Source organism: Equus asinus, chromosome 15, assembly GCF_041296235.1.
Source record: "Equus asinus isolate D_3611 breed Donkey chromosome 15, EquAss-T2T_v2, whole genome shotgun sequence".
Taxonomy (NCBI): Eukaryota; Metazoa; Chordata; class Mammalia; order Perissodactyla; family Equidae; genus Equus; species Equus asinus.
In genome coordinates this window covers 23975689-24001184 of record NC_091804.1, presented here as the reverse complement: position 1 = coordinate 24001184, position 25496 = coordinate 23975689, and the positions used below count along the sequence as shown (strand labels likewise).

The 25496-nt window shown below is 47.2% G+C and overlaps 1 protein-coding gene across 1 annotated transcript; it reads left to right on the top strand.

Annotated features, from left to right (window-relative positions):
* The first annotated feature begins 788 nt into the window (after positions 1–788).
* On the top strand, positions 789–21512 carry COMMD7 (COMM domain containing 7). Its single transcript, XM_014845069.3, has 9 exons — positions 789–986; positions 8605–8658; positions 8757–8859; positions 18383–18439; positions 18519–18556; positions 19372–19462; positions 19778–19827; positions 20221–20269; positions 20763–21512. The coding sequence occupies exons 1-9, from the start codon at positions 903–905 to the stop codon at positions 20837–20839; spliced, it is 603 nt and encodes a 200-aa protein (XP_014700555.1). The 5' UTR covers positions 789–902; the 3' UTR covers positions 20840–21512.
* Positions 21513–25496: the final 3984 nt, after the last annotated feature.

Sequence of the window (25496 nt, the reverse complement as noted above, 5' to 3'; positions counted from 1 at the left end):
TACTCACCTGGGGCTGCCAGGGGTCCTTGGGAAGACAGCATGGGGGTTAAAGTGTTTCAGGGGCTGCAGTGATTGTCACTGTCCCAATAATGTCCCCTCCCCAACCTGACCACTGCCCTCCCCGGCATAATCACAGTCCTTGCGCTCCTTCGAGTCAGTTTCCTCCATCGCAGAGGTTCTCAAAGTGTGGTCCCTGGGATGTCCTTGGAACTGCGAATTCTCAGGCTCCACCCCAGGCCATTCTAGTCAGAGACGCTGGGGGTGGGGCCCAGCAACTGGCGTTACAGCGGGCCCGCCAGCTGATGCTGAGGCAAGCCCAGGTTTGAGACCTTACTGCTCTGCTCTGACCTAAGCTCTCCCCCAGAGACCGGTCTGCGTCGTGTCGTTCACTGCTCCATCCCCAGCGCCTGGCATCTAGCAGGCGTGCAATAAATATCTACTGAATGCGTGGTACCGATGTTGATGATAGCAGCTAGCCATTGACTGAAGACCTCCTGGGTGCCAGCCTACGTTCTAAACATTTCAGGAGGGTTAGCTCACTTAAGGCGCCACCCCTGGGATCATTTTACGAATAGTGAAACTGCGGCTCCGAGAGGCCAAGCTCCGTGCCCAGGGATCACCCAGCGGGAGATCCGGCAGGGAGTCTCCCGTTTGCCCGCTCTGTGCCTCAGGGCCCTCCTCGCGGCGCAGCGGTCCGCTCGCGTCCCTGAGGTCGCCCTCGCCCCCACCCGGGGGTCCGCGCGCGTCCGCGAGGGCGCCCCCACGCCGCCCGGGCCGGCGGAGGGAGGAGCGCGGCGGCGGCGGGCGGCCGTGGCGAAAGTGCGGCTGCGGAAGCGCGGCGAGGCGGGCGGCGCGGGAGGAAGCTGGGCGGCGGCGGGCGCTCGGGCCGGCGGGCGGGCGCCATGGGCCGCCTGCACTGCACGCAGGACCCGGTGCCGGAGGCCGTGGGCGGCGACATGCAGCAGCTGAACCAGCTGGGCGTGCAGGTGGGCCCGGCGCGGGCGCGGGTTAGGCCGGGGGCCGCCCGGGGGCCTTGTGGCCTTAGGGGGCCTCGGGCGCAGGCTTAGGGGTCTTGGGGTCTCAGGCGCGTTTTGGGGGCCGAGGGATCTCGGGAGGCCCGAGGGCAAGCTGAGGGGTCCCCGAGGGCTGTGGGCACCCAGAGGTGGGGTTGGGGACTTCCGGGAGTCCTGGGAACGAGGAGAGTCCGCGAGGTCCTGGAAGAGGGACTGAGGGGAGTCTTGATGAGGCCGAAGGGAGTTCGGGGCGCTGGGAGGCTCAGGGAGCTTGGGGAGCCGTGGGCCTTGGTGGGCCAGGCGAGGGACCCAGACGCTCTGTAGGGAGGCCGAGGGCCTTGGGGGCACTGAGGAGGGTCTTAGCATCCCGAGGGGAGCGTGGAGTGGGGGCGGGTAATCTGGAGGGCCGCTGTGGGTGTAGGTAATGGCCAGGCCAGAGTGGGGCTCTGTGGGCCTGCGGGCAGGGTCTAGGGTGAGGCTGGTGATGACATCCTCTCCTCGCCCCCGCCCCCACCCCCACCCCCACCCCCAATCGAGGGAAATATGGATAGTCCCCAAGGAAAAAAAACTATATACACTCTACACAGTGGAGTGTGGTCCTTGATGGTAGTGGAGCTGGCAAAGCCTTTTTCTCCCTTTTCGGGCTGCAGGTGCCAGCCAGTTAAACTCCGAGGCTTCCTGGCCCTGTGCTGGTTGGGACGCCCCTTTCTTACCACCAAGGCAGCCAAAATAAATAGGTTCAAATGACACTTCTCACCACCACGGCAAAGGTGCATCTGTTTCCCCTACTGAGTTGTAACCTCTGAGGAGGTGGGGGGGCCCCTCTCCTTTATCTTAGCATCCCCCACCACTTATTGTTTCTCATAAAGTAACACTAATTGTAATACCAGTCATGTTCTAAGGCTACTGGTGTCCAACAGAAGTGAATTGTAAGCCACGTGTCTAATTTTACATTTTCTAGTGATCACATTTAAAAATTTAAAAAAGAGGGGCTGGCCCTGTGGCCGAGTGGTTAAGTTCGCTCACTCCGCTACAGGCGGCCCAGTGTTTCGTTGGTTCGAATCCTGGGCGCAGACATGGCACAGCTCATCAAGCCACGCTGAGGCAGCGTCCCACATACCACAACTAGAAGGACCCACAACGAAGAATATACAACTATGTACTGGGGGGCTTTGGGGAGAAAAAGGAAAAAAAAAATAAAATCTTAAAAAAAAACCACACTCGAATAAAAAATAAATAAATAAAAATTAAAAAGAAATTGGATATTAATTTTAATATGTTTTCTTTAATCCACCGTATCAAAGTATTGTTTCAACATATAATCCGTGTAAAAAATATCAATGAGATATTTTACCTTTTGGTACTAAGTTTTCTGATTCTGGTGTGTATTTTACATATACTGCACATCTCAAATTAGACTAGCCCTTTTCATGAGCTCAGTAGCCACATGTGGCTAGTGGCCACTGTACTGGACAGCACAGTTCTAAGTGCTTTTATGTATATTAAGTCACTGAGTCCTTGCAACCCCTCTAGAAGGTGGGTACCATTATTATTCCCATTTTACAGATGAAGAAACTGAATCACAGTGGTTAAATAAAAATAGCTGTCATTTATTGAGCATGTCCCACGTGGCAGGCACTGTTTTAAGTGCTTTATGTGTAAAGACCCTAAAAGGTAGGTGCTATTCTTATTCCCATTTTACAGATACAAAAAGTGGTTCAGGGAAATGAATTGACCTGTTTAAGGTCAGGCAGCCAGGAAGTGATGGGGCCGGGAATTCGGGACTGGATGCCTGACTTCAGATCCCGGGGTATTAAACACACTAGATAGAACAGAGCTTTGTGGATGCTCTCCCCAGCCAGGTGGCTTAGCTTTTACTTGTTTATGTGTCGGGATTTTCTGGAAGACTTCCATTTGGAGAATAAAAAGATTCTGCTGCTAAAGAACTTTTTTTAAGCTACTGGGTCGTTAAGATCCGTAAGCTTACCTCCAACTTGGTATTCATGGAAAATGTAAACCGCTTCCTTAAAGATCAGAGCCTGGCTCCTTTTCTAACCTGGAAACACACTCTAAACCTTTACCTTTATGTTTAATATGGAAAGGTTTTTCCTGATGAGCAACTTACCAGAGTCCTTTGGGCCATTTCCCCCCGCTTTGTTGGGTAATCAAACTTCTCCAAGGACCCACTCTGTTAGCTGAATTTATTTGGAAGTCTGAGGCCCAGGCCCCAAGGAGAAAAAGAGTCCTTGTGTTAATATTGGCATCACCATTTATCACTCATTCAGTGGCTATTTATCTGAATGCCTGCTATTCACCAAATAGCCACTAAACCCAGTGAGGTTTATAAAGGCTTGATGGACGCAGCCTTTTTTTTTTTTTTTTTGATGAAGATTAGCCCTGAGCTAACTGCTGCCAATCCTCTTTTTGCTGAGGAAGACTGGCCCTGAGCTAACATCCATGCCCATCTTCCTCTTCTTTATATGTGGGATGCCTACCACAGCATGGCTTTGCCCAGCGGTGCCATGTCCACACCTGGGATCTGAACTGGTGAACCCCAGGCCACCAAAGCGGAACGTGCGCACTTAACGGTGGATGCAGCCTCTTGTGCTGGGGAAATTTGGATCTGATGGGGTAGGTCAGAAAATGGAGACGCGATGCAGTATTCAGTGTATCTGCGTGTGTTCTCTGATGCCGGTGGTCAGTCCTAGGTAAGTGAGAATAGGTAGGGTTAAAAATAATCATTTTTATTTATTTTATTTTTTGAAGATTGGCACCTGAGCTAACAACTGTTGCCAGTCTTTTTTTTCCCTGCTTTTTCTCCCCAAATCCCCCCAGTACATAGTTGTATATTTTAAAGATTTTATTTTTCCTTCTTCTTCCCAAAGCCCCCCAGTACATAGATGTATATTTTAGTTTTGGGTCCTTCTAGTTGTGGCGTGTGGGACGCCACCTCAGCATGGCTTGATGGATGGTGATAGGTCCGCACCCAGGATTCGAACCAGTGAAACCCTGGGCCGCCGAGGCAGAGCATGCGAACTTAACCACTCAGCCATGGGCCTGGCCCCGATAGTTGTGTATTTTAGTTATGGATCCTTCTAGTTGTGGCGTGTGGGACGCCATCTCAGCGTGGCCTGATGAGCAGTGCCATGTCCGCGCCCAGGATCCGAACCAGTAAAACCCTGGGCTGCCAGAGCATGGCGTGCAAACTTAACCATTTGGCCACGGGGCTGGCCCCCAAAATAATCATTTTTAGAATGGTTATGAGAGAGGAAATTCAGAAAAATATAAAGAAGAAAATGGATGGACTACAGTCCTCTCACCTAGCTGTAAATGAAAGCAACACACATGATTAGAAAATTCAAACAGTATTTAAAGATACAAAATACCTGTTTCTCTTGTCCCCAGAAATCATCATTTTAATAGTTTCCTTTGTATTTTTATAGAAATAAAAGTCTACATCTGCTGTCATATATATGGATATCCTTTAAAAATAATTTTTTTTAAAGATTTTATTTTTTTCCTTCTTCTCCCCAAAGCCCCCCTGTACATAGTTATATATTCTTAGTTGTGAATCCTTCTGGTTATGGCATGTGGGTTGCCACCTCCGCATGGCTTGACGAGCGATGCCATATCTCTGCCCAGGAGTTGTACCGGTAAAACCCTGGGCTGCCGCAGTGGAGCACATGAACTTAACCACTCGACCATGGGGCCGGCCCCTAAAAATTTTTTTACACAAAAGAGATTGTGTGATATTCCTTGAAGTGGATCTACCATAATTTATTTAATCAGCAGCCTATTAATAGACACTTAAGTTGCTTTCAGGTTTTTCGTTTTTATGACAAACAGGGCTGTCAACAAACTGCTTTGTGTAAATCTGTCTGGGTTTACTTTTTGGAACCTATCTGAAGGGTATACTTGCAATGGAATTACTAGATCAAGAGGTATGATCGGTTAAAAATTAGATTCTGATTGCCAAATTGCCATCCAGAGAGGTCGCCCCAGTTTATCCTCTCAACAGCGTGTGGGCAGGTCTGTTTTCTTGTACTTTCACCATCACTGGTGTCATTAAACTTTTATTTTTGAAGATCTGATAAATGAAAATGATATCTCCTCGTTTTACTGATTTGCATTTCTTATCTGCAATAGTCTTGAGCATCTTTTCATATGTTTACTGACGAGAATAGTTAAGATTTTGATTTCTTGGATAGTCATGGGCAGGTGAGCATTCCAGGGAGAGACAGCTAGGCAGGTACAAGGGCAAAGAATGGGGAAGGTGTTTAGGGGATATTTATTCAACAAATGCTTACGGGGCACTTACATTAATTAAGGTGCTGTGACCATACAAGGAACCTTCTCTGCTAAGATGCGTTTGTGTTCCTTATCAAGACTGAAAATTCTGAGTGCCCCCAGGCAAGGTTCCAAGAGGGAGCCTTAGAAGTTAAGAATTTGGATAGGTCCTTTTCTTGTTGGGAGTGTCATGGTATCTTGGCAGGGCTCTGAAGGATAAGGAGGGTTTGGGAAAATGGAGATAAGGATGGGGGTAGTAACAGCCTATCCAGATTAGCTTGAGGCCCCTCTTGAAAGGAGAGATGGGAGACCTCACAAGGAGGCTGAGCCTGACTGAGGCCTGGAAATGGAAAGGCAGCTGGAGAGCTGCTCCACCACCCTCTTTTTGAAAAGGCCCTGGGTAGCATGGGAAATACAGTTGGCCAAAGATCTGACAGTTCTACAGATTTGCAGCAAAAAATTTCAAAGAAAAAAGAGAAAACTAAAACACTTTTGAGGACATATTCCCAAGCCAGTCCTGACTGTTCTTGTTTTCACTGCATCGAATCAGCAGTTATGCAAGACTAATACCCAATGTCATAAATATTGCAGAAAGACAACCCCTGGATCAGCATTGGTTAAAATGTTTCCCAGGAGGGGCTGGCCCAGTGGCACAGTGGTTAAGTTCACACGTTCTGCTTTGGCGGCCCTGGGTCCGCCGGTTTGGATCCCGGGTGCGTACATGGCACTGCTCATCAAGCCATGCTGTGGCAGGCATCCCACATATAAAAAGTAGAAGAAGATGGGCACGGATGTTAGTTCAGGGCCAGCCTTCCTCAGCAAAAAGAGGAGGGATTGGCGGCAGATGGTCGCTCAGGGCTGATCTTCCTCAGAAACAAAACAAAAAAATCATGTATAAAAATAAAATGTTTCCCAGGAGTATCAATGATTTAAGCTTTGAGAGAGCAGACACTTCTATGCTATTGGCTAGTGGGAGTGTAAATCTGTGCAACTTCTTTGCAAGGCAGTTTGGCAACATTTTCTCAGAATTCAAAATGCATATATCCTCTGACCTAGGATACATTTGAAGAATTTATATTATAGACATACGTGTCATGTGTGGAAGGATATTCATTGCAACATTGTTTATAATAACAGCAACAAAACACACACACAGTCTAATGTTCCTCTCTAGGGAGCTAAATTATGCTAAGTCTATACAATCGAACACCATGCAATGGTTAAAAGAACTGGATAAGTTTATAATTGCTGACATGATTGATCTCTAAGATGTAATTGAGTGAAAAAAGGCAGGGTACAAGGACTGGGTTCAGTTTGACCCCTTTTGTATTTAAAAGAAATTAAATAAAATGATGGGAAGGCCACAGACGTGCTAAGTAACTACCTTTGGGTAGTGAGACTGAGGGGGGCAGGCAGGGAGAGAGACGTTTTATTTTGTATTTTATGTCAGTTGAGTCTTTTCAAAACTTTGCACATATATTACTTCTATATTTTCAAAGACTAGTTTTATATTCTAAAGTAGAATACATTTTAGAATAAAATAACACAGAGCTGTGCCGGGTGTGTGTGTGGAGTTGAGTGTGTCGTGGTGAGAGAGGTGGGTACATTTGACAATCATATTACTTCTTTTTCCTTTCATTATTTATTTATTTACTTTTTATTGTCGTAACGTTGGTTTATAACATTATATAAATTTCAGGTGTGCATTGTTATATATTTCGATTTCTGTGTAGATTGCATCATGTTCACCACCCGAGGACTAGTTACGATCCATCACCACACGCGTGCCTAGTCACCCCTTTCCCATCTCCCTCACTTTGACAATCGTATTGCTTGTATAACTTTGGGGACTTTGAGCTGAAGTATCTGCCTGTAATTTATTTTTGTGTGTGTGTGTGTTGTATTGCTTCAGGAAGGTGGATCAAATGGTGTAGTGACTTCACTTATGGCTCTGATAATTGCTACCATTTGTTTAGCCTCTGGCCTGGCTCTGTGCAGCAGGCTTTGCTCGTGCCACCTGCGTACTGTTCTGGAAGTCATATGTTATTGCCTTTGTTTCCCCTGTGAGGACTGAGACGCAGAGAGGCTGCGTTGCCCGAGGTCACATGGATGGTCAGTATCAAAACACTGCTTCACATCTGGGTCTTTTAAACTCCTCTGTCTTGGTTTTCCCCTCTGCCACACATGCTGTGTCCATTAAAGGGAACATGGGACAGTAATGACACGTGTCTCAGTCTGCTTGGGCTGCCATGACAAAATACCAAAGACAGGGTGGCTTGAACAACAGAAATTTATTTCGCACAGTTCTGGAGGCTGGTAAGTGCAAGATCACGAGGCGAGCAGATTCACTTCCTGTTGAGAGCTCTCTTCCTGGCCTGCCTTCTCTCTGTGTCGTCATGACATGTGCCTCACAGAGGGAGAGCTCTGGGCTGTCTTCCTCTTCTTACAGGGCACCAGCCCTATCAGATAAGGGCCCCACCCTTATGACCTCATTTAACCTTCATCACTTCCTCATAGGCCGTGTCTCCAAATACAGTAGTAGTGGGAGTTAGAGCTTCAATATATGAATTTTGGGGGACACAAATATTCAGTCCTTAACAATACAGTACCTAAAGAGAAGATTAACATGCACAGAAAAATAAGAGACTGTTCTAAGACAGTGTGTAATAAAGTGTTAAGCTTACTGTTTTGTCATATACGTAGTGAGATGCTTATTGTGGGGGGCGACGGGAAACCACAGAAAATATGGATGGACAAAACAGAAGAAAATAAAAATCACCCAGAAACTCGCCACACAGAAGTAACTAGTTTAAAAAGCAAGGTAGAGAAGAAGTTTTTATAGTATTTTACCATTTGGGGGGGTGAATTATATATTTGGATTAGTGTATTTTGAATAATAAATATGTGGAAGTATAAACAAAAAGAAAAAAAGGAAGTAACAGCTATTAGTGTTCCAGTGATTTTTCCCTTTTTGGCTTTGTGTGTTTGTGTGTGTGTGTGTGTGTGTGTATGTATATGTATTTGGATCCTTGAGATGTATTTGTGCACGTGTGCACACACACTCACAATCTCTCAATATAGATCTCCCAAGTATCCCAGTAAAACGTGGGTTTTTCAGACAATATAGTGATACAGATAGATTGACACTGGTGGTGGGTATTGTGATTATTTGTAACTTTAAGAGGATCAACAGGTATCAGCGCCTGCGTGTTCTTCTCTCACAAGCGTCTGTGGTTGGATGGGATGGGGGAGCCCTGCCCCAGGAGTAGAATTTTACTGATGTTCTGTGTTACTCTCTTTACAGCAGTTCTCAGCCCTGACAGAAGTGCTTTTCCACTTCCTAACTGAGCCGAAAGAGGTAAAGTATCTTGGATAAGAAGAGCTCCCGAGCGTGGGTCCACCCTTCTGAGATGCTCAGAAGGTGAAGGCCTGGTTTGTGCTGTTCCCTCTCGGCAGGTGGAGAGGTTTCTGGCGCAGCTCTCGGAATTTGCCACCACCAATCAGATCAGTCTCAGCCCCCTCAGAAGCATCGTGAAAAGCCTCCTTCTGGTCCCTAATGGTGAGTAGCCTCTCCCAGCAGCTGAGGCCAGAGACGGTCCTTGAACATTCCTTCAGTCCAGAGTCAGCAAGTGTGCGCTGGGCACTGAGCCAGAGCATTCAGGAGTGAAGCAGACATGGGCGGGCCACACAGTCTGGGACGGGAGGCTGGGTAAACAGATCGTCAGGCAGAGAATAATTGAGGTACAGCTGGAAGAGCGTCTGCATCCCGGCCATGGTCCCCAAACTTGTCTGGTCCTCTACACGATAAGTACAGAAACTTTTATTTGACAAAGTCTTTTGAATCTACTAATTTTTTTTCATTTATTTTTTATTTATTTTACTTATTTATTTTTTTTTGAGGAAGATTAGCCCTGAGCTAACATCTGCTGCCAATCTTCCTCTTTTTGCTGAGGAAGTCTGGCCCTGAGCTAACATCCGTGTCCATCTTCGTCTACTTTATATGAAGACTGGCCCTGAGCTAACATCTGTGCCCATCTTCCTCTACTTTATATGTGGGACGCCTGCCACAGCATGGCTCACCAAGCGGTGCCATGTCCACACCCAGGATCTGAACTGGTGAACCCCAGGCTGCTGAAGCGGAACATGCGCACTTAACCACTGGGCCAGCCTCTACTAATTTTTTTAAATGGGGCTTGTATTTTTTTTTTTTAACATAAATGTATGTGTAAAATATACATAACATAAAATTTACCGTTTTAACTATTTGGGGCTTATATTTTCTTTGTGTTTTTTCATTTCCTGTTTCTAGGAGTTAATTTTCATTGTATTTGACAAAAATATCTGTCCACGATGGATTGAAAGTGAAGATAGGTCTTTTGCGGCAGGGGGCTTGAGAAGCAGAGTTTGCCTGGAGTGGTCAGGAAAGGCATCTAGCTGGGAGGGAGGTGATCACAGAGGTTTAACTGTAGCCATCCTAGCACTGTCTACGAGAGAGAAAAATAAGCAACAAGCAAATTGCCCAGCAGCTGGAGATTAGGGCCGGGAGCTGTGGTCCGTTTTTACAAGGGAACGTGAAAAATTCCCGGTTCTAAGTTAGGGGACCTGGGTGTGAATCCGAGTGTGTCACTTGCCAAATAGGTGACTTTGGCCAGGTACCTGATCTCTCCCCAACCCCTAGCAACAACCCTTCCTCAGCAGTTTTTCACTCCCATCTGAGCTTTTTTTTTTTTTTGGTCGAGGAGGCTCGTTTTGAAGATTGATTGATATAATGTAAATGAAATGCTTAGCAAAGTGCCTCAAGAAAAGGTTGCTCTTATTTTTCAAATTATGCAGTAATTATAAAAGCTGCTCTCCAGGAAAATGTAATGACGTGGAAAATCTTTCACAAGGTAGTGTTTAATAAAAATAGTAGTTTACAAAACTGTCTTCCACAGTCCTATTTAAAAAAAAAGTTCACTGTGGCTGTATCTGGGCGTTAGGATAGGTTGCTTTAATCGTTTAGTTTTTGGCTATGAATTGTCTAAAAAGTTGCTAGAATTAATTTGGTGACTTAATTAAAAGTTAATTTTATTTGAAGAGAGAGGCAACGTTAAAGCCCAGTCTTAAAGAAAGAATCAGTGTTGACCAGGCTGAGAGGAGGGGGAGCAGCACCCCTAGTTTGCACGTGTTAAAAATTGGTAATGAGCTGATCTTCCCAAGATCTCAGCCCAGCAGTGCACTAAAAGAGGGCGCTCACTTTGTTGGTTCCTCTCCGGCGCCTTCCCCTGTCTCAGTGCCGATCTTCCCCTTCTCCCTGTCACGTGCTTCTGAGGTTCTGGAGGCTTGAACGAGAACATCTCCGAGGTTTCTAACTGTGAAATGTGATGATTCTCTGTTTTGGTGATTTTTGCATCCTTTGTCCAAGGCATGTGAACCACAAGGCTGGGTGGGGGCTTGCCGTCTTCTTAACGCAGGATAAGTGTTCATGGCAGACTTAGCCAGCACAGGGCTCTGGAGAGTCAAAAGTGAGAGTTTGCCTTTTCTCTCATCCTGCTCTTTTCTGCAGACACGAGCACAATGTAATTTTGGTATATATCCTTTTAGATTTTTACATACACTGACAGACATACACTTATACGTTCATTTAGTTTTGTTTTGTTTTCCATAAATAGTCGTAAACCATAGAATTGCATTTTTTCATCCCTAGTACGTCACGGCGATCTGTCCACATTAACTTCATTCTTCTGACGGCTGTAGTGTCCCATGGGCTGAAGGTACCTTCTTTCAGTTAATCCACTTGCCAGTACTGGACACTGTGGTTGTTCGACTTTTCACTCTTGGGAGCGATGCCGCAGTGCGTGTCCTTAGGACATCCGTGTGGTCACCTATGAGAACGTTCTGCAGGAAGGTGCCTAGACTGTAGAACCAGTCTTTAGTCTCCTCGTCGAGCCTACACCTGTGGGAATGGGTTTGCCTGTGGGTGGAGACACTGCTTTTCAGGAGACCTCTGTCTGGTGTCCCTGCCTTGGTTCTTTCTTGTCTTTCTCATCTCTGCCCCCACCCCGTCCATCCTGTCAGACTACCCTCAGTCCTGCCCAGCCCTCGAGCTCCAGCCCTGGGCCACCTCTTTCAGAAAGCCTTCCCAAACTGCTTCAGTGCGAGGTGGCCTCCCCTTCCTCTCAGCTCCCAAGAGATGGTCTGATCTGCAGCTCTCATTTTGGCCCATAACCATTTACAGTTTTCTGTTGTTCATGCTGTTTTATATGTGTCTGTCTCGTGCCTCTCTCTCCTAGCTGGTTCCTTGAAGTCGTCGCGGGCCTTGTACTTCTTTCCAAAGCTGTGGTTATAAGTAATGACGTAAGGCAGGTGCTTAGTGCATGCTGGGTGAGTTGAACTGGGTTTGGGAGATCCTGTGACCCTCCCAGGGGAGGCTAAGCGTCTATTTTCAAACACTCAAAATTAGTTTTTTGTGTTTTTGGGTTTTTTTTGAGAAAGATTAGCCCTGAGCTAATATCTGCTGTCAATCCTCCTCTTTTTGCTGAGGAAGACTGGCCCTGAGCTAACATCCACTGCCCATCTTCCTCTATTTTATATGTGGGATGCCTGCCACAGCATGGCTTGCCAAGCAGTGTGTAAGGTCTGCACCTGGGATCTGAACTGGCGAACCCCAGGCCACTGAAGTGGAACGTGTGAACTTAAACACTGCACCGCCAGTCTGGCCCCTTCCCCATTTCTTTTAGAGCATCTCCTGAGCATCTGAGACTGTAGCTTGTAAGTCTCTTGGCCTCTTCCTCATCCCTTGGCCTGTGTGTCTTTTCTTCTCCAGTCCCAGAGCAAGGTCTTGGCCTTTCATGCCTTGTTACAGCAGCAGCATCTCTACCTCCATTCTCCCAGCCCAGACTCCAGCTTGCCCTGGAGTACACTTCTGGGGCACGACGTGGATCATGGATCATACGTCATACTGCTCCTCTCAACTGTTTACTTTGCATAATGAAGTCTGCAGTCCTTAATGTGGCTTTCAAAGCCTTTCCCAGTCTGATCTAAACTGTGAGGGCCTCCAGGTCCTCATCCTCTTCCTCTTCCCTCACCCTAGTCCTGCCTGAGCAGTGAGACCTCATTGCAGAAGTACAGCTTGTTAGAGCTGAGGGGGCCTCAAGGACCCTCCAGATCAATCTTCCGCAAGTTGGTGTTTTCATCATTAGAAGGCTTCAGGGGTCAGACAGGGGCAGAAAATACTGTCCCCTCACCCCTAGCCTTGGAACCTTGGAGATTCACACACACATGAACATATCTCAGGCTCTGAAAAGTCCTGCGGTAAAGAAACCTGCTTAACCAGTATTTGTGAAACAGTTAACCGTGGAACCTTTGTTTTTGGCAGGGGGAGGGTTGAGTAAAAGCTTTGTGAAGTGCTGATCTAGTGTAATCTTTGTCTTAGAAAGAAATAAAGCCCTCGAGAGGGGAAGTGACTTGCTTAAGATCTTACAGTGGAAAAGCTGGGGCTGGAACCTCCCTTGATTGATTCAAAGCCCAGCGAGGTTTTGTTTTTTGTGTTTTTTTAAGGAAGATTAGCCTTGAACTAACATTTACTGCCAATCCTCCACTTTCTTTTTTGCTGAGGAAGACTGGCCCTGAGCTAACACCTGTGCCCATCTTCCTCGACTTTATATGTGGGACGCCTGCCACAGCATGGCTTGACAAGTGGTGTGTAGGTCTACACCTGGGATCTGAATTAGCAAACCCCAGGCCACCAAAGTGGAATGTGTGAACTTAACTGCTGTGCCAACAGGCTGGCCCCTAGTGGGTTATTTTTTTTTTCATATTTTTCTTTTACTGTTTAATATGTAATTCTCTCTCTTTTTTTTTTTCATAATTCTTAAGAACATCTGACTTCATGGGGCCAACCCGGTGGTGTAACAGTTAAGTGCGCACATCTCACTTCAGCGGCCCGGGGTTTGCCGGTTTGGATCCCGGGTGTGCACATGGCACCTCTTGGCAAAAACCACGCTGTGGTAGGCGTCCCACATACAAAGTAGAGGAAGATGTGCACGGATGTTAGCTCATGGCCAGTCTTCCTCAGCAAAAAGAGGAGGATTGGCAGCAGATGTTAGCTCAGGGATGATCTTCCTCAATTAAAAAAAAAAAAGAACATCTGACTTCAATGGTTATCGACCCATGACCAAATTGTTTGTCTGTACCCTGCCCACTTCTCCTCACTGCTCTGCACACTGGATTATTTTAAAGCAAATCTCAGATAGCCTATCATTTCGTTCCTAGATACCTAGCTATGTATCTCTACAAGATAAAGAATTTTTCCCCTTATCAAACCACAATGCATTATCATATCTAAAATTAAAATATGCAGTCAACCTTCAGATCCGCCCATTGTCTCCTGCATCTTGTTTGTTTCTAGTTGGTATTCTCATCAGATCTAGATAGGGCCCCGACACTGCCTTTGGTTCCTAGATGACCCTTGTGTGCTTACTTGTCCCTAAGGTTACTTAACAGCTCCGAGACCTTGAGCCAAGTTACTTGACCTCTCAGAGAATCAGTTTCTTCAGAAAAGGGAGCTCATAATAGTAGCTCATCCATTGTTCTAGGAGTGGAGAAAGATAATCAATGTGAAGTACCTCAGTAAGTGGTAGCCGCACCACTGCTCATATTACAATCGTTATTATCATCATGAGCATCTCCAAGCAGTAAGCCCACTGGTTAAGCCTGTTTTTATTTTAACACTTAGCAGGATGTCTGGCACTTGTGGGTGCTCAGTAACTGACGGTTTTTTAAGAGAAGGTGATAACTCCCTTCCCCACTCCCAAAGGAGTTCTTTCTGGCTGGGCAAAAAAAAGGAATAGTCAGCATTGAACAGTAGTCACGGACGGTATCTAATCAGCCAGTGAACTGAGTTCCCGGGACTCCCAGCCTCACCCTGCTCTCTTCTCTGCGGCCTTTTCAGTGATGCTCCCTGTGGCTTACTCATTCCTTACCTTGTCCTTACAGTCTTTCTCTCCCCAATAGCACGTGAGCCTCCCAAGGGCCAAGATTGTTGTCTGTTTGCTTCATTGATGTTTCCCAGCGTCTAGCACAGTTCTGGCACATAGCAAGCACCCAGAAAATCCACATACAGTGGCTCTGACCTCTGTTTCCCCGTGAGCCTCAAAGGGGTGGATTCACCTGGTCAGCCCTCAGGGTCAGTGATCACTGAATGAGCATGGCTCGCCATCCTGCCCCGTCTCCTTCCTCCTCCAGGAGATTTCGCTAAGCCGTAGTCGTCCTCCTTGTCTTCCCTTTTTACACTGAATGAGCTCACATAGACTGTCGGCTAGAAGGACAGCGTTTGCTAATTTTCCAACTGTTCCTGGAGAACTGAAACCCTCACCCTCGCATACGCCTCCATCTTGTCCCCCGTACTGTTTGATGGCAAGGAGGGTTTGCCTCAGGCAACTGTTCCAGTGAAAGTTGCTGCTCGAGGACTTTCTAAACCGTCCCAGATGATTATCTGTGTTTAAAGAAGGACGTTCTCAGATTTCCCCCAGTGATGCTTTCTGATGACTCCAGCCCTGGAGTTCCTGCAGTTTTCTGTCTGCAGGTCAAGGCTGCAGGCCTGTCTTGTACTCAGGACAAAGGAATCAACAAAGGAAAGGCTGAAAAAGAAATTAAGGGCTTGAGGCTTAGCATGATGCAAAGACATCTTTTTAAAGTATGGCTCCTGCTTGCCTGAGGTACCGCAGGACGCAGAGCCTGCCCTTTGACCCCTGCAGCTTGGTAGCCTTCATCGTCAGTCACTGTCACAGCTTGCCTGGTACCATTGCACCCGGACGGCATCTCAAATGACCTGGAGTAGACAGAGCTTGGTTTAGGACTCTCTGGCCTGTAAGCTACTTGTGTCTGCCTCTTGCCAGCTGTTGTGGTCCTGAGCAATTCATTTAACCATCTGTTGTTTCTTTTGGTAGCATTTTTTAATTATAGAAAAGTATAAAAAAGGAAACAAATGGCTCACAATTTTACCACCCTCACATTAAAAAAACCTACATGCTAGAAAATTTTATTTATTTATTTTTTTATTTCATTTTTTTTTGAGGAAGATTGGCCCTGAGCTAACATCTGCTGCCAATCCTCCTCTTTTTGCTGAGGAAGACTGGCCCTGAACTAACATCCGTGCACATCTTCTTCTACTTTATATGTGAGACACCTGCCACAGCATGGCTTGCCAACTGGTGCCATATCTGCACCTGGGATCGGAATCTGTGAACCTCGGGCCGCCAAAGCGAAATGTGCGTGCTTAACCGCTATGCCACTGGGCCGGCCCCTATTTATTTATTTTTTTAAAGATTGGCACCTGAGCTAACAACTGTTGCCAATCTTTTTTTTTTTTTCTGCTTTTTCTCCCCAAATCCCCCCAAGTACATAGTTGTATATTTTTTTGGTTGTGGGTCCTTCTAGTTGTGGGATGTGGGATGCCACCTCAGCATGGCCTGACGAGTGGTGCCATGTCTGCGCCCAGGATCCAAACCAGTGAAACCCTGGGCCGCCGAAGCGGAGCACGCAAGCTTAACCACTCGGCCGTGGGGCTGGCCCCTAGAAAATTTTAAAATGAGAGAAAGAAAGAAAAAAAGTCTTCCCCAGTGCCTTTCCCTAAGGACATCTACTCTTAAATTGGTTTGTTTTTTTTTTAAAGATTTTATTTTACTTTTTTCTCCCCAAAGCCCCCCGGTATATAATTGCATATTTTTAGTTGTGGGTCCTTCTAGTTGTGGCATGTGGGACGCCACCTCAGCATGGCTTGATGAGCAGTGCCATGTCCACACCCAGGATTCGAACCGGTGAAACCCTGGGCCACCAAAGCGGAGCGGGTGAACTTAACCACTCGGCCACAGGGCTCGTCCCTACTCTTAAGTTTTTTGTGAATATGTTGAAAAAAAAAAGTGGCCTTACATCTATCTACTTAGATATTAGATAGAGATATAATTAAAGCTATAAATAAGGATGTATAATATGCCCTTCTTTATTTACACGAAAGGAATCACACTGTACAGACTGTTTCTCCTTTTAATTATATTTCCCAAATTGGCACATCGAGAGCTATTTCATTCTTTTTAAAGGCTGCATAGTATTCCATCATATGGATTCTTTCATTCAGCATGTTTTTATTGAGTGCCAACCAATAAACAGTGCCAGGCACTTTTCTAGGAGCTTGGGACATAGCAGTGGGCAAAACAGACCAGGTCCTTGTTCTCATGGAACTGACATCCTAGTGGAAGAATTGACAATAAATATATAACATGAAGTTGGGTAGTTATAAACGCAGTGCAGAGAAGTTCAGCAGTGTAAGGGTACAAGTGAAGAGCAGTGCCACTTGCAGTAGAGTGGTCAGCATCCTTTTGGAGGAGGTGAGATTCAAGCAGAGGCCCAGATGAAGTGAGGAAATGGGCCAAGTGCAGATTTGAGGAAGAGTGTTCCCAGCAGAGGGAACTGCAAGGGCAAATCCCTGGACATAGGAACCTGCCTGCGTGTTATAGGAAAAGCTGAGTAAGCAAGGGAGAAGCTTAGGGGTCTAGAGGGGGCCAGATCGCACAGGGCATTGTAAGAGCTTTGGACTCTGCTGTGGGTGAACGGGAGCTGTTAGAGGGTTTTGAGCAGAGGAGAGACGTGGTCTGACTTAGGTTTTAACAAAATCACCTTGGCACCCAGCCTGCTCTTCCTGATTTTTTATCCCTACTACCTGCATTGCTAGAGCTTCCCGCTGTTTCTCAGTGCACTTTCGGGGGCGTATCTGTCGGGTGAATTCTTGGCAGTGCAGTTGTTGACTATGTGCATTTGCCAGATCGTCCCCAAAAGCTTAATCTTTCTGATCTGTAGTTTCCTGGTAAATTAAAGGTTGCAGTAATAATCCCCACTTCAGAGTACTTTGGGATCATCCCACGGAATATTGGATCTGAAGTGGGTATAACCCAAGGAGCTGTGCACGTGGCAGTTATGAGTCAACTGGACTGGCCTGGAAGTAGTCGCCTTCTCGGAGGGCCTTTATGGCCAGGGCTTCCTGGGGTCTTGCCTTTTTTATTTCCCTGTGGCTTCCTTGCTCAGTCTGATTTTGGAGATAAAAGATTTCCTCCCTTTGTTTACGTGGCTTATTTTGCAGGGGACAACCGCCTGTAGGATTGTTTTTCTGGAGTGAGGGGGGTGGGGACTGGGTTTAGGGTATCACTCTGGGGCCCTCCCTGGATGGTGGTAGATGCCTTCTTATTCTTTAATTAGTCATCTTCTGGAAGACAAAGATGTGGAAAATTTTAAAGCAGTTGACAGACTGTGACTCTAGGCTGTAGCCTGCAGGTTAACCGTTGAGAAGCCCAGATTGCTGGCAGCACTTTTTTTTCAGGAATTGGAGCTTGCAAGCAGAACAAAGCAGCCCCCCCAGGGGAGTGTGCCCAGGGCTTCCGAGGGAAAGGTTGAGGGCTCCTCTGGAGGTGACTCGTGAATTGTAGAGGCCAGACTGTTTAGTCCATGTTGGTATACTTCCTGAAAGCTGATTTTCTAGGGTGGCACTGTCCAATAGAACTTCCTGTGTAGATGGAAATGGTCTATAATCTGCCCTGTCCAGTACCATGGCCGCTGGGCCCATGTGGCTGTTGAGCACTTGAAATAGCTGGTGCAACTGAGAAACAGAATTTTAACCTTTATTTAATTTTAATTAACTGAAATTTACATAACCGCATGTGCTTGGTGGTTATGTATTGCACAGGGCAGTTCTAGGCCAGTGCCCTGTGCCAGCCTGACACTGAGCTCCCCGCACTTTGCTCCAGGAATCTGTGGCCTCGTTCTTGGCTCAGATCAGGTGCCCCCATCCCCAAGTCCATGAAGTCTTTTCTTTTGTCTCTGACTTCTTCCACACTCTCTGGAGGGGTAAACCCTCGTGTTGGTTTGTTCTGTCTTGTTCTCCGCTTGTCTCAGATGTGCTGTTTCTTCCAGCTGGACTGAGATCCTCTTGGAGCTAGCCATCTTTGCGTCTTCCTTTTGTTGTCTATGTCACAGAGGTTTCGCCTGTTAACTACTTACTGCCAACTGCTTAGTTGATTTGCCCCTTTTAACTGAGTTCCCCTGTTTCCTAGGTGCCTTGAAGAAGAGTCTCTCAGCTGAGCAGGTCCGGGCCGATCTCGTGACTCTGGGTAGGTCATCACCCAAGGCTGCTCAGTGACAGGGCTTGCAGGTCTTTATTATGCCAACGTCTCCTCTGTTCTTTTATAGGTCTTAATGAGGAGAAAGCCACTTACTTTTCTGAAAAGGTATCATAATTCCTCTTAATCAAGGTTAATTAAGATTGCTTGCTTTTATTTCATGAAAAGAAGCAAGTGGGAAATGCTGACTAAGGAAAAACCATCAATCATTATGTGCCATTTCTCCAGCTTAATGTTTTTCATTTGATTCCATGCAAATGACATACATCCAGTTATTTTTTTATTCTTTTTGAGGAAGATTAGCCCTGAGCTAACATCTGCCAACAATCCTCCTCTTTTTTGCTGAGGAAGACTGGCCCTGAGCTGACATCTGTGCCCATCTTCCTCTATTTTTCTCTTTTTTAAAGATTTTATTTTTCCTTTTTCTCCCCAAAGCCCCCCGATAGATAGTTGTATATTTTAGCTGTGGGTCCTTCTAGTTGTGGCGTGTGGGATGCCGCCTCAGCATGGCTTGATGAGGGGTGCCATATCCGCGTCCAGGATTTGAACTGGTGAAACCCTGGGCCACTGAAGCAGAGCATGCGAACCTAACCACTCAGCCATGGGGCCGGCCCCTACATCCAGCTTTTAGACAGCACTGTGTAGTGCATCTCTAATTTTTTTTCCTCTGATTTGACTGAATATAAATGTCACGCATTTTTTTGTTCCATGCTTCATTAAATCTTGGAATGAAAGAAAACCTTTATATTGTCCCCTGCCCCTCTTTACTCCTCCCATCCTCCAGATCTGTGCATATAGGCCCACCCCTTGGTTCTGCGTTCTTCCTGCTGTCTGTGTAAATACTAAACTGTGCTGTCTTGGGGCAGATGAAGAGGGGAGAGTTTTTCCATTGTTATGACTTAGGCTTTTTGCTCTTGTTCCAGTGGAAGCAGACTGCCCCCACCCTTGCTCGATGGGCCATAGGTCAGACTCTGATGATTAACCAGCTGATAGACATGGAGTGGAAATTTGGAGGTAACTGGTTAGAGGCAGTCCCGGGTCACCTGCGTGATGTCAGTTGCGGTTGCAGAGGGTTTGAGACAGCTTCCATGGGGAAAGGTGTCCCTGGTCCTCAAAGCCGGTTGGGGCCAGCAGCTGCTTCTCCGTCTTGCTGTCCACGTTCAGCTGCTGTTTCTATCCACAGCCCTCCATAAGTTGACTTCCTGAAAAGCGCATTTTGCTGTCCTCATACTCTCCCCACCCACGGCTTCTGCTGCACAGCCTGCAAGACTGGGGTCTTCAGAGTGGTCCTCAACCAGTCACTTATTATTTTTCTCTTTTGTGTCACAGTGACATCTGGGAGCAGCGAACTGGAAAAAGTGGGAAGTATTTTTTTACAAGTAAGTCTTCTCGTGATCCTTGAAAATGGGTAGATTTTTGACTTGGTTAAAAATTAAGTCTACATTGAGTTTCTTTAAATATCCAATTAAGTGGATAGTTCCACTAAGTGCCTTGTATATCTCAGAGCAATGTGATTGGCCAAAGATGCAAAGACGTGGTCACTGACGTGTTTGCTTTCAGGTTCATAGGACCCAGATATTGTTCTTAACAGTTTGGTTCTTGCTGTAATCTAGGGAATTGTTAGAAGTTTTAGTGGTGGACGATCCAGACTGCTCTTGTGTAACTCTCAAGTTAGAAGCAGGGATGCTTTCATATTTAAGTGAAACTTCAGGGTTTCAGAATTACTTTGCCCAGTTGTCATCATTTTAATTTTTTTCTTTTTTTTTAATCAGTTAAAGTTGGTGGTTAAGAAAGGAAATCAAACTGAAAATATATATATCGGTGAGTCCGAATTCTCATTTGAGCCTTTTACTTTCCCCACGTCTTCTTCAGTCACTGGCTCGCGAAGCCCATCACAGGGTCATTTCTTCCAGAAAAGAAGTCATAACCAGGCTGTGTTATGACCACTTCCTTTCCTCTCATAAAAGAAGGGCCTTTTTGAAGAAGGGAAAAGGGGGAAGTAGTGGCTCGGATTGAAGAGCAGGAAGCTCTTGCTGTAGGACCCCGTTGGATGTCCTGAATGACCCCTGCAGCTCTTTGTGCTGTGCAGTTAGGCCGTTTCAAACCCTCCCTACTTTCTTGTGGAGCTGAGAACCATTCTATGTTCAAGGCTCTCACTTCTTTATAATGGTCAGTTACCCATCGAGAGCTGCCTAGATGTGCGAAGCCAAAAAAAGAGGAAGAGAAAGAAAAAACTCTCTGGGTGGAAAGTAATTTTCTTGGATGATTCTGTGGAGTTGGAACATTTACCTGAAGCTGAATTCTCTCTCCCCAGAATTAACCTTGCCTCAGTTCTACAGCTTCCTGCACGAGATGGAGCGAGTCAGAGCCAGCATGGAGTGTTTCGGCTGATTTCTGTCCCCCTACATCTCCGCTGTGCCCCCTTCTCTTCCACAGTGACCACCCTGAGAGGCACCCACTCCCGGGCTTGCAGGGCCTGATCTGGCCCTGCTTCCTCCTCGGAGCCCAGGTGCAAAGGTTTCTGAAAAACAACAGGATTAAGTGCTCAAAGGGCCCTACACAATTACCTGTGAACTCTCTGTGAGGGAACCTCCACCGCCTCTCTCCCAGGACCCTTTTGATGTTCAGATGGCTTTTGCATCTCAGATTCAGGGGAGGAAATAAATTGAGTCCCCCACTACCCCCATCAAAGTTCCAGAGTAAATAAATGGTTCCATCACTCAAGATACGCGCTGATCACCCTCCCCACAAAAAACCATGGGCTTGTTTATGGCTGAGGAAGAGGCTGTGAGTGATGCCTGTGGGGAGCCCCCAGCCGCGTCTCTACCGTGTGTTTGTGGTGCTGCGTTGCTCAGCGGTTGTTAGTGGGGCACCTGTGTATAAATACGTGCTCGGTCTCCTCTGACAAGAACGGAGGCTGAACTCTGTCCTCGTTTCTGGTTTGCCCTGTTGTGTTGTGATGAGGTGGGCCTTTTGAGGCTATTTTAGCTTGTCTAGCTGACCCTCTCTGTTGGTTAGATGATGAATAAAACAGGTTCTGGGGAAAAGGCCAGAATCCAGTTGTCTCTGTGCGTGGATTGAAGTCATCTGCCTTGCAGAGAGCTCGTGCTCTGATCTTCAGAAATTATCTTCCTGGTCGGGGGTCTCTAGCGAAATTAGCTGTGGTCCCAAGATGGAATTTGTAAGAGCAGTTCAGGGGAACTTGGGTTCAAAACATCGTGAACAGCAGAGCATACGACTGCTGTGTGTTCAGATGACTTCAGCCCCCACCCTCGCACGTGACTTCTCCCCTCCCCCTCCTCAGAATTTTTTAAAAGTTTTGAATAGATGATACACGCCATGATTCAGAAGCTGCAGTGTACAGAATTCCTCTTCCCCTCTGTTCCCTGCTGCCCCTCCCCAGAGGCAACCACTGTTACTAGTTTATCCTCTCTGCTTCTAGGAAGAGTTCATGCATTTGCACATAGTCACAGAGTTTGACTTTTCTTCCCGCATAGACAGTAGTGTCCTACACCTTATACACACAGCATCCCGCACCTTGTACACACAGCATTCTACCCCTTGTACACACAGCATCCCATACCTTGTACACACAGCATCCCACCCCTTGTACACCCAGCGTCCCACCCCTTGTACACACAGCGTCCCACACCTTGTACACACAGCATCCCACACCTTGTACACACAGCATCCCATACCTTGTACACACAGCGTCCCACCCCTTATACACACAGCGTCCCACACCTTGTACACACAGCGTCCCATACCTTGTACACACAGCATCCCACCTCTTGTACACACAGCATCCCACACCTTGTACACACAGCATCCCACCTCTTGTACACACAGCATCCCACACCTTGTACACACAGCATCCCACCTCTTGTACACACAGCATCCCACACCTTGTACACACAGCATCCCACCTCTTGTACACACAGCATCCCACACCTTGTACACACAGCACCCTGTACCTTATACACACAGCATCCCATACCGTGTACACACAGCATTCTACCCCTTGTACACACAGCATCCCATACCTTTTACACACAGCATCCCACCCCTTGTACACCCAGCGTCCCACACCATGTGCACACAGCACCCTGTACCTTATACACACAGCATCCCATACCGTGTACACACAGCACCCTGTACCTTATACACACAGCATCCCATACCGTGTACACACAGCATCCCACCCCTTGTACACACAGCGTCCTGTCCCTTGTACACACAGCATCCTGCCCCTTGTATACACAGTGTCCCGCACCTTGCTTTTTTCATTTAACTTGGGAATCATTCCATATCAGACCAGGGAGAGCAACCTCATTCTTCGTAACAGATACACCATGTTTCTTCGAAGGGGTGATTCATGTAACTGGTTTCCTGCTGATAGGTGTTTAGGGTGTTTCCATTCTTTTTCTCTTATAAACAGTGCTGCAGCTGAATGTTTCGTATGTGGTCACTGCATGCGTGGAGGTATATTGATAAGGTAGATATGTGGATGTGGAATTGCTGGCTCAAAGAATATGTGCACTAATCAAAGTACGTAAAAAGGAATAAAGCAAAAACGTCCCTCTACCCTGTCTCCCATTTACTCACTTCCCCTACTGCCCTTGCCCAGCAGGAAACCCCAGCTATCAGTTTCTTGGTCTCCTTCTAGAGGGCTTTTTCCCCCACACGTAAGCAAAGGGAATTTTAATTTTTACTCTTCTTAGTTGTTTACACAGGTGATTATACACCATACACGCTATTCTTACATATTGGAGATCTTCCCATATCAGTGCATAAAGAGCCTCCATCCCTTTTTTTGTGGTGGCAGCACATTCTGATATGTGGATGGGTGATAACCAGCATTTGCAATTTTGATAAATAGTGTCGGTATTAGTCAGGGTTCTCCAGAGAGCGGAACCAACAGGACGTATGTGTGTGTATGTAGAGAGAGAAAGAGAGAGATTGATCTTAAAGGCTTGGCTCACATAGTTGTGTCAGGGGAACCAGTCTTTGTTCTATTAAGACCTTCAACTGATTGGATGTGACCCACTCACATTATGGAGAGGAATCTGCTTTACTCCGGTTCAAAAGTCCACCAATTTTAATGTTTATCTCGTCCCAAAAACACTTCCACAGAAACATCCAGAATAATATTTGACTAAATATCTGGATACAGTGGCCCAGCCAAGTTAATACACAGAATTAACCATCACGGTACCAAACTGACTTCTGCAGAGATTGTTCCAATTTATGCAAGATTACTGTCCACACTTCCCAAAGAAGAGCATATCAGTGCCATTGGACAGAGTGTCCAAATGTGTCCACGAGGTTTCTGAGGGCTTCATGTGCCTGAGACCATGAGAATCTACTGTAAAAAGAATTCACAAAACATCAGGACAGGAAGGCACCTAAAATACAATCTAGTTCCACCCACTTATGTTAAAGATGGGGAAACTGAGGCCTGGAGATGGAAACCTTGGCCACTGGCCAGTGTTCAGTGCTGCCCTGTGAGGCATGGAGTCCTGCTTGGTTCAGAAATGGGGTCCTGAGAGACCTGAAGGGCATTCAGACAGCAGACCCTCCAGTGACGGTCCCAGCCAGGGTGCTGCATAGGAGCTGCACCCAGCTGGCCGCTGGACAGATTCTGACCACGGAGCTCCTTGCCCTGCCCAGTTTGGGCCCTCCCTCCGGCCCCAGCTGGCTCACAAGAAGGGCTTCCTGATGGCCCCACCGCAGTCTCCAACCTCATAGCTTCTGCAGTCCGTCCTGTCTCATGGGTGAGCATTCTGTGGGCAGGTCTGTCAGCCAACAGACCCAAGTGCTCATGGCTCTGCACGGTACCCAGGGTAAAGTCCAGACTCCTTAGCACACCAAGCCCCACAGTCTGGCCCTGCCACATCTTCCACCGCTCCATCTCCACTGCCCCGGCAGGCATCCTATACTAGAGCGCCAAGCCACGAGCGCATCTATTTCTTCTGCCTCTCGGCCCACAGTGCTTCCCCACACTTCAGGCTGCAGCATCCAGGGCACTTCTGAGGGCCTCCCCCGACAGCCCCAGGCCATAGTAAACGCCCCTTGGGTCCCCTTCATTCCTCTGCTGCAGGGGCCAGGAGTGTGGGCTCTGCAGTCAGACCCCGGGTTCCAGTCCTGGCTCCTCTGCTTACCAACTGTGTGACTGCAGGCAAGCTCCTAACCTCTCAGAACCTTAGTCTCCCCGTTTTTAGAATGGGTATAGCTCTCACCTCACAGGATTCTTGGGTTTATCACGTAGCACAGTGCCTGCTCAACTAATGGGGAGCTCATTATCAAACTATCATAATTACTTGTTTCCAGGATTCGCTTCCCCACTAGCCTGTGGGCTTCTGGATAAGAGCCCTGCCTTTCAGCTGAGTAACCCCAACACTTGGCACAAGTCAGCTCCCCTCCTCCCCACCCCTGCCGGGGAACAGGTGCTGCTGTTGGTGGAGGTGAAATGAGGCTGCCTGTAGGCTCCACGGCAGGACTGCTCACACGCCTGCCTGGCTTTAGGAGAAGGAGTCTGGGCAAGCTGGTCTGATGGTTGGTCAGTTTTAACATAGATCAGAGAGAAGTCTTTAGCGTAAGGCAGCCAGGCTGGGCACTGGTCTTCCAGAGGCCATCTTCCAAGAGCAGCTGAACGCCCTGCTCCCTGATTCCACAAACACTCTTGGAGCGCCTCCTACGGGCAAGGCTCCGCTGGGCCCGGGGGGAGGAGCACCCTGAGCTGTGCACACAGGTACCTGACAGTTTGTCTTTTCAGCCACCCTGTGCTCTGCAAGAGGAAATCGCATCCACACTCCCATTTGCGGTGGTTCAAATCTCGTTATGAACTCCAGGAACTAGTCCAGCCCCTTGGCTGTATTGGAATTGTCACAGATGTAGCCTGTGAATAAGGAGCATTGGTCGGTGTCTGTCGACCAGTTGGTGGGGGTGCTGCCGCAGCGCTGGGGGTTCGAGCGAGTTCCTTGTTACTCTCAGCACTTCATCTTTGCATCGATTCACTCTTTTCCTCTTCTGCTTAGAATGCTACTGT

Excerpts from the sequence above, each read along its gene's own strand:
- COMMD7 (XM_014845069.3), top strand. The coding sequence starts at position 903 with ATGGGCCGCCTGCACTGCACGCAGGACCCGGTGCCGGAGGCCGTGGGC. Across the intron at positions 8,860-18,382 it reads CCTCCTTCTGGTCCCTAATG|GTGCCTTGAAGAAGAGTCTC; the intron begins GTGAGTAGCCTC and ends CCTGTTTCCTAG. Across the intron at positions 18,557-19,371 it reads CCACTTACTTTTCTGAAAAG|TGGAAGCAGACTGCCCCCAC; the intron begins GTATCATAATTC and ends CTCTTGTTCCAG.